At 36.9% G+C, this 14,206-nt stretch overlaps 1 protein-coding gene across 1 annotated transcript; it reads left to right on the plus strand.

Moving 5' to 3' along the window:
- The first annotated feature begins 527 nt into the window (after window positions 1-527).
- On the plus strand, window positions 528-12,902 carry treh (trehalase (brush-border membrane glycoprotein)). Its single transcript, XM_042743605.1, has 15 exons — window positions 528-898; window positions 1,330-1,430; window positions 1,528-1,675; window positions 1,881-1,968; window positions 2,051-2,151; window positions 3,326-3,418; window positions 3,681-3,797; window positions 3,898-4,020; window positions 4,183-4,232; window positions 5,114-5,314; window positions 6,423-6,640; window positions 7,096-7,207; window positions 8,423-8,535; window positions 11,454-11,507; window positions 11,935-12,902. The coding sequence occupies exons 1-15, from the start codon at window positions 819-821 to the stop codon at window positions 12,070-12,072; spliced, it is 1,737 nt and encodes a 578-aa protein (XP_042599539.1). The 5' UTR covers window positions 528-818; the 3' UTR covers window positions 12,073-12,902.
- The last annotated feature ends 1,304 nt before the right edge of the window (window positions 12,903-14,206 follow it).

Raw genomic sequence — 14,206 nt, forward strand, 5'->3', positions numbered from 1 at the left:
ACACAAAACACACAGTTGGTATATGAATGTAATGTGAAGATTTACACTTATAAAGACCACTTTATTAGTTTCTAGGCCCTGTCCACACGCGGTTTGGCCGTTCGTCTACACGCAAAAGATTTTTCCAAAAACTCCCGGTTGCAGTGTACTCCTGTAGACAGCGAAACCGGAATGTTTGGCTTGTGAAGTCGGAGCATGCGCTCCGCCTACTGGAAACTTTCTCAGACTTCTGATTGGCCAACATGGCTTATGTCGCCACCTGTTGGCTTGGCATGCTCTTGACTGTGTATCATTGCGTGCGTTCGCGTTTTCATGTAGACGGGGAATAATTTTTTATTTATTTTTTTTTTTTAACAGAAGGGAAAACAGTGTTTTTTTTTATATATATATATATATATATATATATATATATATATATATATATATATATATATATATATATATATATATATATATATATATATATATATATATTTTTTTATATATATATATATAAAAAAATACCCGTGTAAATACTTGTGGACATGGCCTAAATATCAGTATCCAATCCCACTTTGTTTCACTAGATGTCAGAATTTTTAATTTACATTTCCAGTAAATACTACTTATGTAACGCCTTCGTGCTGTTGCTAATAATAGTCCATGTACTCTAAGTGCAGGCTAGTCTTTTGCTGTTGAAACCGATTAATGGCTGTGGTATGATTTTTAAACTGATCCCTCCCCTTATCATTGATAAACAGGGTTCAGAGTTTTAAAACTCAGAAAGCAGTTCACTGTCTGTTCATTTCTACCGGCTACCAATAATTTGGCTCACCAAGATGCATTGGCGAATTCTGGCTATTTTTTCTTTCATTGGTTTCTTCTCATCTGGAGACATGCTCCTGGCACCTTGTGACAGGTTAGTTCCCACAGGTACCTTCCTGATCGAGGCTTCTTTACTGAAATCTGAGCAGCTTTTCTGAATTATCCATTTAATATTGAGATTATTACTCTGAGATAAACGCATGTGCAAATCTGTCTTTTTGTCACTTGGGTTATGTGAAGTGATTTGTGAATTTCTTTATGAATAATGAGCTTTGAAGATGGTCCTCACTGTATTATGAAAGACTTCAACAGCCACCATATGGTATTCTTATTATGACTGAACTTTGAGTCAGTGACAAAGCAGGTGGAGGGGTGTTGAAGGCAGAGAAGCTGAGCTTTGAACCTTCATCAGAGAATCTTGGTTTTATGTGCTTAACCTGTGAGTGCCAGACAAGAAGTGGGCAGACACACAAACCGCCCTGTTATTCTGTGCATCAGATGTCTGACATGTGTTGTTGCCCCCAGTCAGATCTACTGCACCGGAGAAGTCCTGCGACAGGTCCAGATGGCGAAGCTGTTTGATGATGACAAGTACTTTGTAGATATGAAGTTGACTACAGCTCCTGGTGAGTCGAGCATGTTTGATTTGTTCTGATGCTCATCTGAAAAGCTCTAGGCCTGGGATTTCCTGTACTCTCTGCCGGTTTCCTGCTTTACCCGTAGAGGTCGTTGTGGAGGCTTTTGCCAATCTGAGCTCAGGGTTCCCAAACAAGACCGTCCCATCCTCAGAGCTCTGGAAGTTTCTGCAAACATACTTTGAAGAGCCGGGTAAGGAGTTCGAGCAGTGGACTCCTCCAGACTGGCATTCAAAGTAAGAATTTTTAAGCGGAATTTTCTTGAAATGGTTAGCCCCAAATATGAAACAACGTCCTGTTGTTGTTCTGCACCGGAACTCCTTTACTTTGATAGTGGAACACAAGTGTTCCAGAAAAGCCATACTGGAGCTATGCTGTGAATGGTTATTTTAAATTTCAATGTTAATGAAACCACAACCATCTTTGATCCCTCTTCCATAGACCAAAATTCTTGTCCCGCGTTTCTGACTCAAAATATCGCAGTTGGGCTGAAGAACTGCACAGTTTATGGAAGTCCCTTGGTCGAAAGGTAAATGTTGGTTTTCATTAATGTACGGCACTGTGTACCACTAACTAATATTTATCTTCTTACTATATACATGGCTGTGCAGATCCGTGATGATGTCAGAGACCACCCAGAGCTGTACTCCCAGATTTACACCCCACACCCAGTCGTCGTGCCTGGTGGCCGCTTTAGGGAACTCTATTACTGGTTAGTCTCTCCCTTTACCACATACATACAGACAAACCTTACCTTAGATCTTTAAAGACAGACCTGCTGTGAGTTCCGTGGTTGTGAGTCAGTGATAAATGCTTTGGTTGAAAAGTCAACTGTTTGCATTATTGCAAATCATTTTTAAAATAGTTGTTTAAAAGTAGAATTAATGGGAAAAACCACATTTCCCATGATGCTAGGCAGAAAGTTCCACCAATCAGGGACTGGCCACTCCCATGAAGTATATAAGTGTATATACATACATATAAGTGTATATACATACATATATACATATACACACACACACAGTGTTGGGGAGTAAGTAGTTACATGCACAGCATTACATAATTTAATGAGGAAATAAATGTAACTGTAATCCATTAGTTACTAAGAGAGAGACAGACCCTTTTTTGCGGTCTTATGTAAAACTGCTAAACTGCTTTAAATCACTTGTATTCCCACATCAATCTACACTCCATACACCATAATGGCAAAGCAAAAAACAAGTTTTTAACATCTTTGCAAATTTTATATATATATATATATATATATATATATATATATATATATATATATATATATATATATATATATATATATATATATATAATATATATATATATATATATATATATAAATAAATACTTTAATGATTCCTTTAAAATGCTTTTTTAAGCCTGTAATGCAAACACTTGTTTTAAAATCCCTATTGTAAAAATGAAAGAAAAAAACCCCCAAACACTTCCGGAACCAGCATTACTGAAAAAGTGGACGAGCGATAATGCACACTCTGTTGTTCAGTTTTTCTTGCTGACCGCTCTTTTATTGGACCCTTTGACTCATGAAATGTATATTAATCATGGCCGTTAGTGGCATACAGTGAGTTTATACATTGGCATTGGTAGTTGACAAATAGATGCGTAATTCTGCATCCGCACCACTAGGTGTCAGTGTATGTCGACAGCTAGCCCTCTTGCTGGCCCACACATCATGCACGGATAAATATGTTCAATATTGTCAAATCTGATTTCATGGTGACTTTAATAAACACATAGCAGCACCATGATAGCTACCCACAACACAAAACATCATAATGATCAGTTCTGCACTGGCAAAACCCACTCATATTTTCTTTAGAAACTGTAATAATCAAGGTGTTTTTGTTCTTCAGGGACTCATATTGGGTAATAAATGGTCTCCTTTTGTCAGAGATGACAGAGACCGCTCGAGGAATGATTCTGAACTTTGTTTACCTGGTGGAAAGGTGCAATTATTTCTCTTGATTTTCACATGATCCGTTTCATTGTTTCAAAACATTACCGCTAAATAACAGATATTTGACTCATAAATGATTAAATGAAATTCATTATTTATTCACCTTCACATAATCTGTTTTTCTGATAATGATGAACTAAGTATGATTGCTTCAGTTCATAATAAACTAATTTTTTCTTTTTTCTGTAAGTAATACAAAAGGACTTAAGCAGTAAAACACTCACTTACTGTTTCCTTTCACTTCCATTCAGATACGGCTTTGTTCCAAACGGTGGTCGGGTTTATTACGAGCGGCGCAGTCAGCCTCCCTTCCTTCCGCTAATGGTGGAAAGTTTCTATGAGGTCACCGGAGACAAAGACTTCCTCAGGTAACCTTTCCGACTAAACTGCCCTCCTGCAGGTTTGTTGAATATTGAGGTGTTGCTCTGAACAACACCTCTGCACCGCGTGAGCTCTGTGTGTGTTTAGGCAGGTTCTGCCAGCACTGGAAACAGAGTACAGCTTTTGGATGCAGAATCGCTCTCTTGCTGTGTCGATGAGTGGACTGACTCACATCCTGAATCGATATAATGTACCGGTGGACAGACCGAGGTGAGACAATTCATTAACACTGTGCATTTTAGGGACACCACCAAACGCAAAATAAAATTTGACAAGTTGAAAAGTTTCATTCGTATTACTGTGATTCTCTATACTGTAATAAATTTACACATCTGGATGCATTCCAGTATTTAAATCTGTGACTATTTGCAGACCTGAGTCGTACAGTGATGATGTAGAATTGGCCGAAGGCCTGTCAGCAGGTAGGAATCTAGGTGCTCTATTTAGGCCAAAATGTAAATATTTTGACCACTTTTACCTGTTAAAGGTATAGTTCACCCAAAAATGAAAAATTTGCTGAAAATGTATTCACCTTCAGATCATTCAAGATGTAGATGAGTTTTTCTTCATCAGATCAGATTTGGTGTAATGTAGCATTACATCACTTGCTCACCAATGTATCCCTTGCAGTGAATGGGTGCCGTCAGAGCGAGAGTCCAGACAGCTGATGAAAACATCACAATAGTCTAGAAGTAATCCACATGACTGAAGTCCATCAATTAATGTCATGTGAAGCGAAAAGTTTTCATTTTTGACTTCATACCGTTACTCTTGGCTCATGTCCTCTATCCATGATTTTGTTTTCTCCAGTGAAAAAGCTGTCTTGTCTTAATCATGAGAGAAATACGTTGAGATCAAGCACAATTTACTAGTCAAAACAGATCTAAAAATATATATATATTGGTAGATTTTGATGTGCGAGGACAGCAGGGGGTGGATTTTTTTTACTGAATGAAGGACTGGTATTTTGGTCAAAAGTTAATGATGGATTTGTTTCTTACAAACAGCTTTTTGCTTCACAAGATTTATATTTTTCAGCTGTTTGCACTTTCAATCTGACGGCACCCATTCACTGCAAGTAAGTGATGTAATACCAAATTTCTCCAAATCTGTTCAATGAAGAAACAAACTCATCTACATCATGGATGGCCTGAAGGTGGATAGATTTGTGACAAATTTTCATTTTGGCTGACCTGTCCCTTAATATTCTGATGCTTACACGTACCACAACAAGATCATTAAAGGAGTCGTATTAAAAGGTATTTTCTTTGTGTTTGTGTATGAATATGTTTGTGTATAACAGAGGCTCAGAAGAAACTTTGGATAGAACTGACATCTGGTGCGGAGTCAGGCTGGGATTTCTCCTCTCGCTGGTATATAGACAGCACAGGCAGAAACAACGGCACCCTGAGAGACACACAGACGAGCTCCATCCTGCCTGCTGACCTCAATGCCATTATGTGCCGCAATGAGCGTCTGCTGGCCTCCTTCCACAGGATTCTGGGTAAAAGAGTAAAAACACACTTTAGTACTACTGATTTAGTATTCAGTGATAATTTAGCAGTGTAGTACTATTTAGTAAAATGTAAAGATTCTGGTTGCCTAGAAATTGGCATACATTTACAGTGAACGATGCTAGTTCACGATTCAAACTAACTTCCCTATTTCACAATTTCTCACGTCGTCATTTGCTGTCTTATCTTTACGCCTATTTTTACTGTTATTACTGTATCATAAAGGATGTGTTTAAACCTTTGTCAGAATGTAAAATCTGGAACTAGAACTAGCAAACTCAACAAAAAACTTTGTCATAAAATCACCCAAAATTACGTTATGGTGCACTATATCAGTCATCAGCCTTGTTTTGAGTTTGAATTCTGAGTAAACAATTTAATTCCTAGAAGGGTGCACTTTTTTAAACCAGTAATGCACTCTCAATGTTTCTATTTCCCTTTTTTTCCTGGAATCTTTGTCACGCTGTTTTTTTTTAAAAAAAAATTTCATATATGATGATTAACTATAAATGCTATGTAATAATTTATTTTTGTCATTAATAATTTTCAAGTCAGCAATAATATCACTTCAGTAAATAAGAGAGATTTAAGTTAAAGCAGATGAATTCACACAGAGGAAATTATACTTTGTTTGATCGTCCAAATATTTGGCTATCACTTTCAGTTAATGTATCCACCTAATCAGCTGATGTCATTTAATTTAATAACTTCATTAGGCTACTGCTTAAAGGATGACTGATGGTCATTTGGCTTCCCTGGGCACTGAAATTAGACATTTATTTAATAGATATTTATTTAATTTATTTAATTTATTTTTTGAGAATTCTCTGATGAATAGAACATTCAAAAAACAGCATTTATTTGAAATAGAAATATTGTGTAACAAAGTACAGTAAAAGTGTTTAAAAGTCCAAAGTAAGTGTTAAAAAGTGTGCTTAAAAGTATTAAAATGTACTGATCCCCAAACATTTGATCTGTAGTAGTGTATATTTGGTAGAAATGCTTGTTTCTTGTTGCTTCGGTATGATAATACGGCAGCAGAGAATGAACAGCGTGGTTTTTGTTCTATTAAAAGCACTCTGACATCTTTTCCTATAGGTAATGAAGAGAAGGCAGCTGAATATGAGAAAGCACTTTCTGCTAGAATTAAAGTGGTTGAAAGTCTACTGTGGGATGCAGAAAGAGGAGCCTGGTTTGATTTCAGCCTGGTGAACGAGACCCGGCACACGTCTTTCTACCCATCTAACCTGGCGCCTCTCTGGGCACAATGTTACTCTAACCCTGAAATGGCCAATCAGGCCGTGCAATACCTGACGGTGAGCCTGCCACTTTACAAACCCTTATGATAATTACTGACCTTTTATAGGGGGTCATAACATAAGCAGGTGATATACTGTAGACGGTATACAGCATATGCAATGCTTCCTTTCTGCAGACAAACTCCAGATGTCTCACCTTTGACATAATGATGCTTTAAGACCTTCCATCCACACTCACAGTAAATTATTATTTCTTTGTATCAAATATATTCCCTCTTGAGTAACACTACAGTTCACTTCCAATTTTTTCTCCTCATTAATTTGTCTTAAATACAAGAGAAAGGTATTTTTAGGTTTCACAGGAAAAATGAGATCTCAAACAGTGGGAGGTTTCATTTCCCTGAAGCGAACTCCATGCTCAACAGCAGATGGCACTCTTTGCACAATATTTCTGCTTTTCACAAACCTTTCCTCATTCTGGTCATGTATTCTCTCTCTTTTTCTCTGTGTAGGGTAGTGGAGGTCTGGACTACCCTAACGGGGTTCCCACCTCTCTTAGTGAAAGTGGGCAGCAGTGGGACATGCCCAACGCCTGGCCTCCGCTTCAACACATGATTATAGAGGGTATGTAGTCCTTTAATCTTGCAACAGTCATCATTGAAAACATGTATATTTGTATAGTCCTGTTCACAATGCAAAATGAATAGCAAAAGCAGTTTTACAGAAGGTCACAATGTTAATATTTGTTATGAGTATAGGTGCATGAAGCAATTTAGAGCTCATAATAAAAGTTGTATTATACATAAATATACATTATTTATTTATTTATTTGTTGTGCATAGTTCATTAGTATATTTGTCAGTATTCTATAATTTGACACCTTTTTGGTGAAAATGTCATCAACTAGGCTTAAAGCAACCAAATCAGGTCTTAATAAAATCAGGACAGTCACTATTTTTCAAGCCATGGTTTTTCGTTGATTGCTACAAATCAACATTTTAAGCTAGCATCACTGTGATTCACACTTTTACATTCATGTAACAGCCAGCAGCAGTGTGATGTGGAGCCTTATGAAATGAGAATGGGTGGGCTGTGTAGTTATTTGACCTATTAATAGAGCAGAAAGTATTAAATAAAGAGCTGCATCTGTTGGGCAGAACACTTTCTAACATCCAGGCTAATTGTAAGAAAGCACGGTCATCTGGTCACCCTACCGGGACTGAGGATGTGCAGGATTTTGGGTTAATGTTCACTGGTAGCCAAATCGCTCTCTAGGCCAGTAGTGATCGTGTTTTACTTTAGACACATAGTGTTGAATCAACACAGTATATGTCATTACAATTGTACAGTTTTCTTAATAATTTACCTTTTGTTCATGGTTTTTGAGTACGAGGGCATGTCATGGAACTTTATTGACATTTTGCCAAATTAGCTTTTTGTTTCACTGAGAACCAAATGATTTGGAGGGAACATGCCTGAAAAAATGAAACATTGTGATTCTATAGACAATAACAGTTTGGTTCTCATCCAACTTCTGACAGCAGCTTTACTACTTACCGGAGGCTCAGGCTGGCCGTAATACATGAGCATCAAACACACATTTTGCAGATCAGCCACTTCAGTTATAACTTGAAGCAGTGCGCCTGAAGAATCTTCTGTCTGTTCAATGTGTGAACTAAATCACTTTATTCCCTTCAAAATTCAATTTACCTGCTGTCACATCTTGTCTGTGAGTTTGGGAAGTGACTATTAAGATGTGATTAATGATGCTCAGTAGTTGGTGAATTTGCCATTTAAATCACCCACCCACTTCTCACCCCATCTATCACATCTTTGCAGGTCTCTCAGGGCTCAATTCAGCCCACGCTAAAGAGCTCGCCTTCAGTTTGGCCCAACGGTGGATTCAGACCAACTGGCGGGCGTACATCAAATATGAGGCCATGTTTGAGAAGGTAAAGTCCACTAAAATCCACTCTGGACTGTGTCTGAAATCACTATGTGACTATATCAGTGGAGTAATGTAAGGAATAAGTGTTCCGATTTTGGATACAGCCCTATCCTACAGCTGGACTTTTATTAGTTTCTGCATTAGTTTAAAGTTCATTATGAAATCAGTCAATTCCTGATGAACAAACAACACAGTGACCAAGAAAAATTAAACCATAGACTGAATTAGTGGCCGCCCACTTGTTCGGTTTTTGTTTATTGCAAAAAAATCCATGTATGAAGACTTTGGATCCAAAAAACTCTGTCCGTCAGACAATTTTTCTTTTGAATCTTCTATGTTTCTATGTTTAGCTTCAGTAATTTCACTTTAATGGCAATGAAAATCTTATTAGTCAGTTACTAAAATGTTATTTTCAAAAATGTCGCATTGCGTTGTCACTTTGCACTTTGTCATTGGAAAAGACATAGTAAACAGTTGCAAAATTATATATATATATATATATATATATATATATATATGTATATGTGTGTATATATGTATATATATATATATATTTTATTTTTTATTTAATGTATAACTGCGTTCTATAGGCTACACCACTTGTTGCCCCACATCATGTTCATTATCAATCAACTATGAAATGTAAGATGACCTACGCAGGTCTGGGGCGAGGCAGTGTGTTAAATTAACATGTAAATCCACAGACAGCCCTACTTTAAACAATATAAAAACTTGCAACTCAACAATTGAAAACCAACTCATACACACGCTGTCTGTCTTGAAATCATATGATTTGATTTGCGTCTCCTGACTTACGCTAGGCAAAGGGAAGAGGTGTTTACAGGTTTTTTAGGCCCTAAAAATTTTTTTATACTATGCGCAGAGAGCATTCACTGTGTCATGCTTTTGTATCTGAAGTCTTCATATATGCACACACACACATTATGCATTTTTCGCAATAAACTTAAAGTATATTGTCTCTGTAGATATAGTGTATATGACAGAAATTTGCAGTGCTCTATTGGAGAGACTGTTCCCCGAAAGCTTTTTGACCTTGATGTGCTGGCTGTGACTCTGATTGGTTAAATTTTGCACAGCAGCATGGGTAATGAAGTCCCCCCCCCACTAATTCCATTGCATTATTTCTACTTAAAATGATCATATTTAACAATCACATGGCTTCATCAAAAGTGTATGCCATCGATTAACAACCTTGATGCTCACAACAAGTCTGTCATTAAAGGTTTAAAAGTAAAAAAAGTTTTCCCTATGGAGAAAATAAATGTCATTTTTAATGTAAATGCTGCTATTAAAAATAAATGTAAAAATACAATGTTGCTTATAAATAAATGTTATGCCAGGGCTCCAAACTGCGACTAAAACAGTCGCATTTGCGACCATAAATATTAATTTGCGAGTGACGTTTTTGCTGAGGTCGCCACTGGTGACTACCCGCCGAAAGCTCCTCAGGATTTAACCGCTAAAAAAAGTTTTCTTAGGCGGATGATTTTCTTCATTCTAGCAGCGCCCCGTCTGTGATAAAACGAGCTCGGGCCGAAGGTTCATACACACAACTACACCGAGTGTGGACCTGCCGCGTGTACAACAGCTTTCAGCCGAGATCGGTCCATAGGGAAAAAGCTGTCTGTCAGCCAGAAGTGTTTTGTAGAGTCGGCGTGGCTCTGGCCCATTATCTTCTCACCGATGCCGAGACTGAACCGACAGAGACGCATTTCAGCCAGAATCAGCCCGAGTGTTAATGCTATCTGGGTATATATTTACGTTATAACTTAAACATTTGAATGTAATGCCTTTTTTCCTAATTGTTTTGCGATCAAATATTTTATGTTCACGTATTAAACTGAGACGATGCGCATTAAAGTTTTAGTGGGAAAAGAGTTTCAGACAGTCCTCATCTCTGCCGCACATCAGTGCTGACGCACACAGTCTGATAAACGCAGCTCCGCTGTGCAGCGAGAGAGAAATGACGGAGACGTAAGAAGGGAAAGTGCAGAAAATACAGCGTCTGTTTCGTGCACAACTTGAACAAACTAGAACAGGTAAAGCTGTCAGCTGTGTGGATATTGGGAATATCGTTAACAATTCTCGTTTATAATAATTACTAATATGGCTTCTTCTAAACAAGATCTTGGTCTGTGTTCTTTTAATGCGTGAACTTCATTATTTGAAGTGCAACTGCCGTCCAGTAATCGCAAAAAGCTCTGTGCTTTGTAACTTTTTAATAAAAAGTACCAGCTTAAAAATTATTCCGAATTCATAACGAAATTCGGTCGAAAAGCGGTCGCTTTAGCGCCTCAGTTCAAGGGCAAGTGAACCCATTTAATCTTTCTCTTTACTGATATAGTACTTGATGAACATGAATTAACAAAAGGTTGGCTATTTTATAAGAGATCCTACAGTACAACTTACTGAAATGTCTCCTGTAGGAGGAGCCCAAGCTACACTCAGTGGCCAAGTGATGCTTATGCTCCATGATACTGGTACAGATTCTGTGTAATGAACAGTTCTTTGTGACTGTAGATTTCAAACTGGAAAAGACATTTAGTTCCCACTTTAAGTGAACCTTAGTTCCCAGGTCATCTACAAGATGGATTAAAATGCTGATAAAGTCAAGAAATGATGAGACATAAACACATGATAGTATGATTGAAATGTTGAAATGTAAATAAATAAATAATAATAATAATCATAAAATAAATAAAACATGTTTATTCTGTGGCACCTAAAAAAATTATTTGGCTCCTAAGTTTATTTCTTATAGGAGCCAATGGCTCCTTACTCGATTTTTTTGTTTGGAGCCCTGTATGCCTTAATGTTCACTTACTGTAACTTCCTCACTGTCTCTCTCCCTCTCTCTCTCTTTTTCTCTGCAATTCTCTTCACCCCATGTCCTTGTTACAGTACGATGTCAACGGTGATGGAAAGCCCGGAGGAGGTGGCGAGTATGAAGTTCAGGTATTAATGGTCTGTTCATATTTACATATTCAAATTCATAAATCTGCTTCGGAGCTGGGAACGGCGCTTCGGAGACATTTTAATCTCTGGAGGAATTAGGGGTAAATTAGAGTTCTTCAGACCAGCAGAACCATTCTTGAAATGTAGAATCTCATTTTCTCCAGGACCCTGAGGACCAATGGAGTGTCTAGAGTAGGAACGGCAAATTAATAGAAGCTCAGATCACCAATTTCCAAGTTCATAGAGTAAATTTCAAAAGATGTCTCATGAAAAGTCTTTATATCAGACATTGACATTAGTATTGCAAGCTTTAGTACTGCTATTGCCGAACCCAAACCGAATTAAACTATGTCGAATGGCTCATCTTGTGGGGTTTATGCAACCGTGAATGATAACCCAAACCCTCTATCTTGTTTCTTTGTCATAGTTGGGATTCGGGTGGACCAATGGGGCCGCTCTGCAGCTGCTTAACCAGTATGGTGATAGGCTGAGCTCTGGAGGGAGTGTCCTGAGTGCCAGCGTTCTGCCTGGACTCGTCTATTCCATCCTAAAATCTCTGTTCTGATCCTCATCCCTGATGTCTGGAGGCTGAAGCAGAGGAAACATTAGAAAATCCCACATTTCCATTCAACAGCTGAAGCTGAAATGATTCAATCAATGTCTTTGTCTGACTTGGTTGGTTTTATTTTTATTTTATTTTATTTTTTGTGGTGGAAGTAGGGTCCCCAAGAAGTTTTGCAGAGAATAGTACAGTAACACTTTACAGTAAGGTTCAATTTGTTAACGTAAGTTATCATGAACTAATGCTAAAAATATATTCAAAAGCATTTACTAATCTTCGTAAAATTAGAATTTTATCATTTAGTAATACAATGTTAAACTCATCTATTAAATATAATTTAATGGACCTGAGCTGACATTAACAATGAACAGTTAACAAAAGTGAATAAACACTGTAACAAATGAATTAGTCTGTTTATTTTAGTTAATGCATTAACTGACATTAACTAATGGGACCTTATTGTACACTTTCACCAATAGTAGTTTTTATAATTTGTTTTACACTCACCTGAAGACTGCATATTTTGAGATCTACGCAGAAATAACTACAGTAAAATAATATCCTAGTCTGCAAGGCTGTGATATGAACATGTAGCTGATATAATCCAATGGAAAATTATAGACATGTTATATTTTTTCAGGTTCATTGTCTTGGGTACTAATTAATGTCTTTGCAGTGGCAGGATCAGAAGATTATCATCATGACTAAAACTGAGCTGACATTGCAAATGGTAATTTGCTCTAATCCAATTAGAAGGCTTATTGCTGATCGGAAATTTGCACATACTGTTTCTGTGGAGTATGATCATTAAAAGTGTTTCTGTTTGACTCAAAGCCTGTGTGTGTGAACAAGTGTATTTTTAGAGAAAGTGTGTGTGTTGGTTGACATTTGCTTTCATTTTTAGTCGCTGGGTTTTATAGTTACCTTTTTGTTCTAGGTAGTGTGTGTGAAGGTCACCATCCACATCTGAAGAATGGCTGACCTGTCAGACTATTTTTTTCTTTTTTTTTTTAAATCAAAAGAATTTCTGAGAATAACAGAAGAAAGAAAGTGTGAAGATGAAGTGATTGTGATTCTGCAGGGATTGCTCATCATCATACCAGCGGGAACACAACGGTGGCTGAAGTGTTTTCATTTATCTCATTACCTATTTATTTTCACTGAATTGAAACAGCACAGATAGTTCGATAAGCCATGAAACATCTTCTCCAAAGCTGCCTGCTAGGTTGACAGTCTGCGTCATTGTGGTATTGTGTATTTTAAATCGTGAGAGGCATTAAAATCTTCATATTTTAATATACTAGATAAAATATTAAACACAGTTTTCATGACAGAACATGAAGTGAAAAAACTAAATGCTCTCTTGCAAGTAATATGTTAAATTATATATATTAGGCTACTTTATATTATATACTTCCTGTTAGTCATTAATAAAATCTGGAAATAGTCATATCCTTGATAACATCATCCAGCAGGAAGTGAGACATTTTGGAGGGAAAACAACAGCATGAACACCAGGAAGTATTAGCAATGAAATTCATGAATTCTGTGACATATGATGTAAGTTGAATTGTCTTATTCATTTTGATAAAATTACAGAACTCCTTATATTATCAAAATTTTGAAAGATAATAAGTAAAGAAATTGACAAGTGTGACACTTGTGTAAGGTAAATCATAATCCCTCACTTGGCATTGGCAAGTCTAGTTCTTTGTTGATATTGTGTAAATAACCTAGCTACTTAGTTATAGTCGAAGTTATAACTGAAGCATATTTGTTCTTAAAAGTTACAGAGCTTAAAAGGAACTGCAAAAAAAAAAAAAAAATCAGAATAATGTGGAATTTATTCCACATTAGTTCATTGTTCTATCATACTCTGTGAGCTTTCAGTTACCAACTTGGATGATAAAGGTGAAGAGTTTATTGATTTATTGATTAATCTTCCAACGAAAATTTGTTGAAAAATGACTACACTTTTATACATTTAACCTAAAGAACAATTAAATGGGTGAAAAATATCCCATAGAATTACATTGAAGTTGGTTGGGATCGACTTGGACTAGCCAGCAATCACAAAGCAACAGAAATTGAACACCTTAGAATTAGCACACTACCAAAACACAATAACATCATGGCA

Source organism: Cyprinus carpio, chromosome B18 (assembly GCF_018340385.1).
Source record: "Cyprinus carpio isolate SPL01 chromosome B18, ASM1834038v1, whole genome shotgun sequence".
Lineage (NCBI taxonomy): Eukaryota > Metazoa > Chordata > Actinopteri > Cypriniformes > Cyprinidae > Cyprinus > Cyprinus carpio.

Coding starts and splice junctions, on each gene's coding strand:
- treh (XM_042743605.1), top strand. CDS start 819: ATGCATTGGCGAATTCTGGCTATTTTTTCTTTCATTGGTTTCTTCTCA. Junction 1,676..1,880: donor CCTCCAGACTGGCATTCAAA/GTAAGAATTTTT, acceptor CCTCTTCCATAG/ACCAAAATTCTTGTCCCGCG. Junction 6,641..7,095: donor AGGCCGTGCAATACCTGACG/GTGAGCCTGCCA, acceptor TTCTCTGTGTAG/GGTAGTGGAGGTCTGGACTA.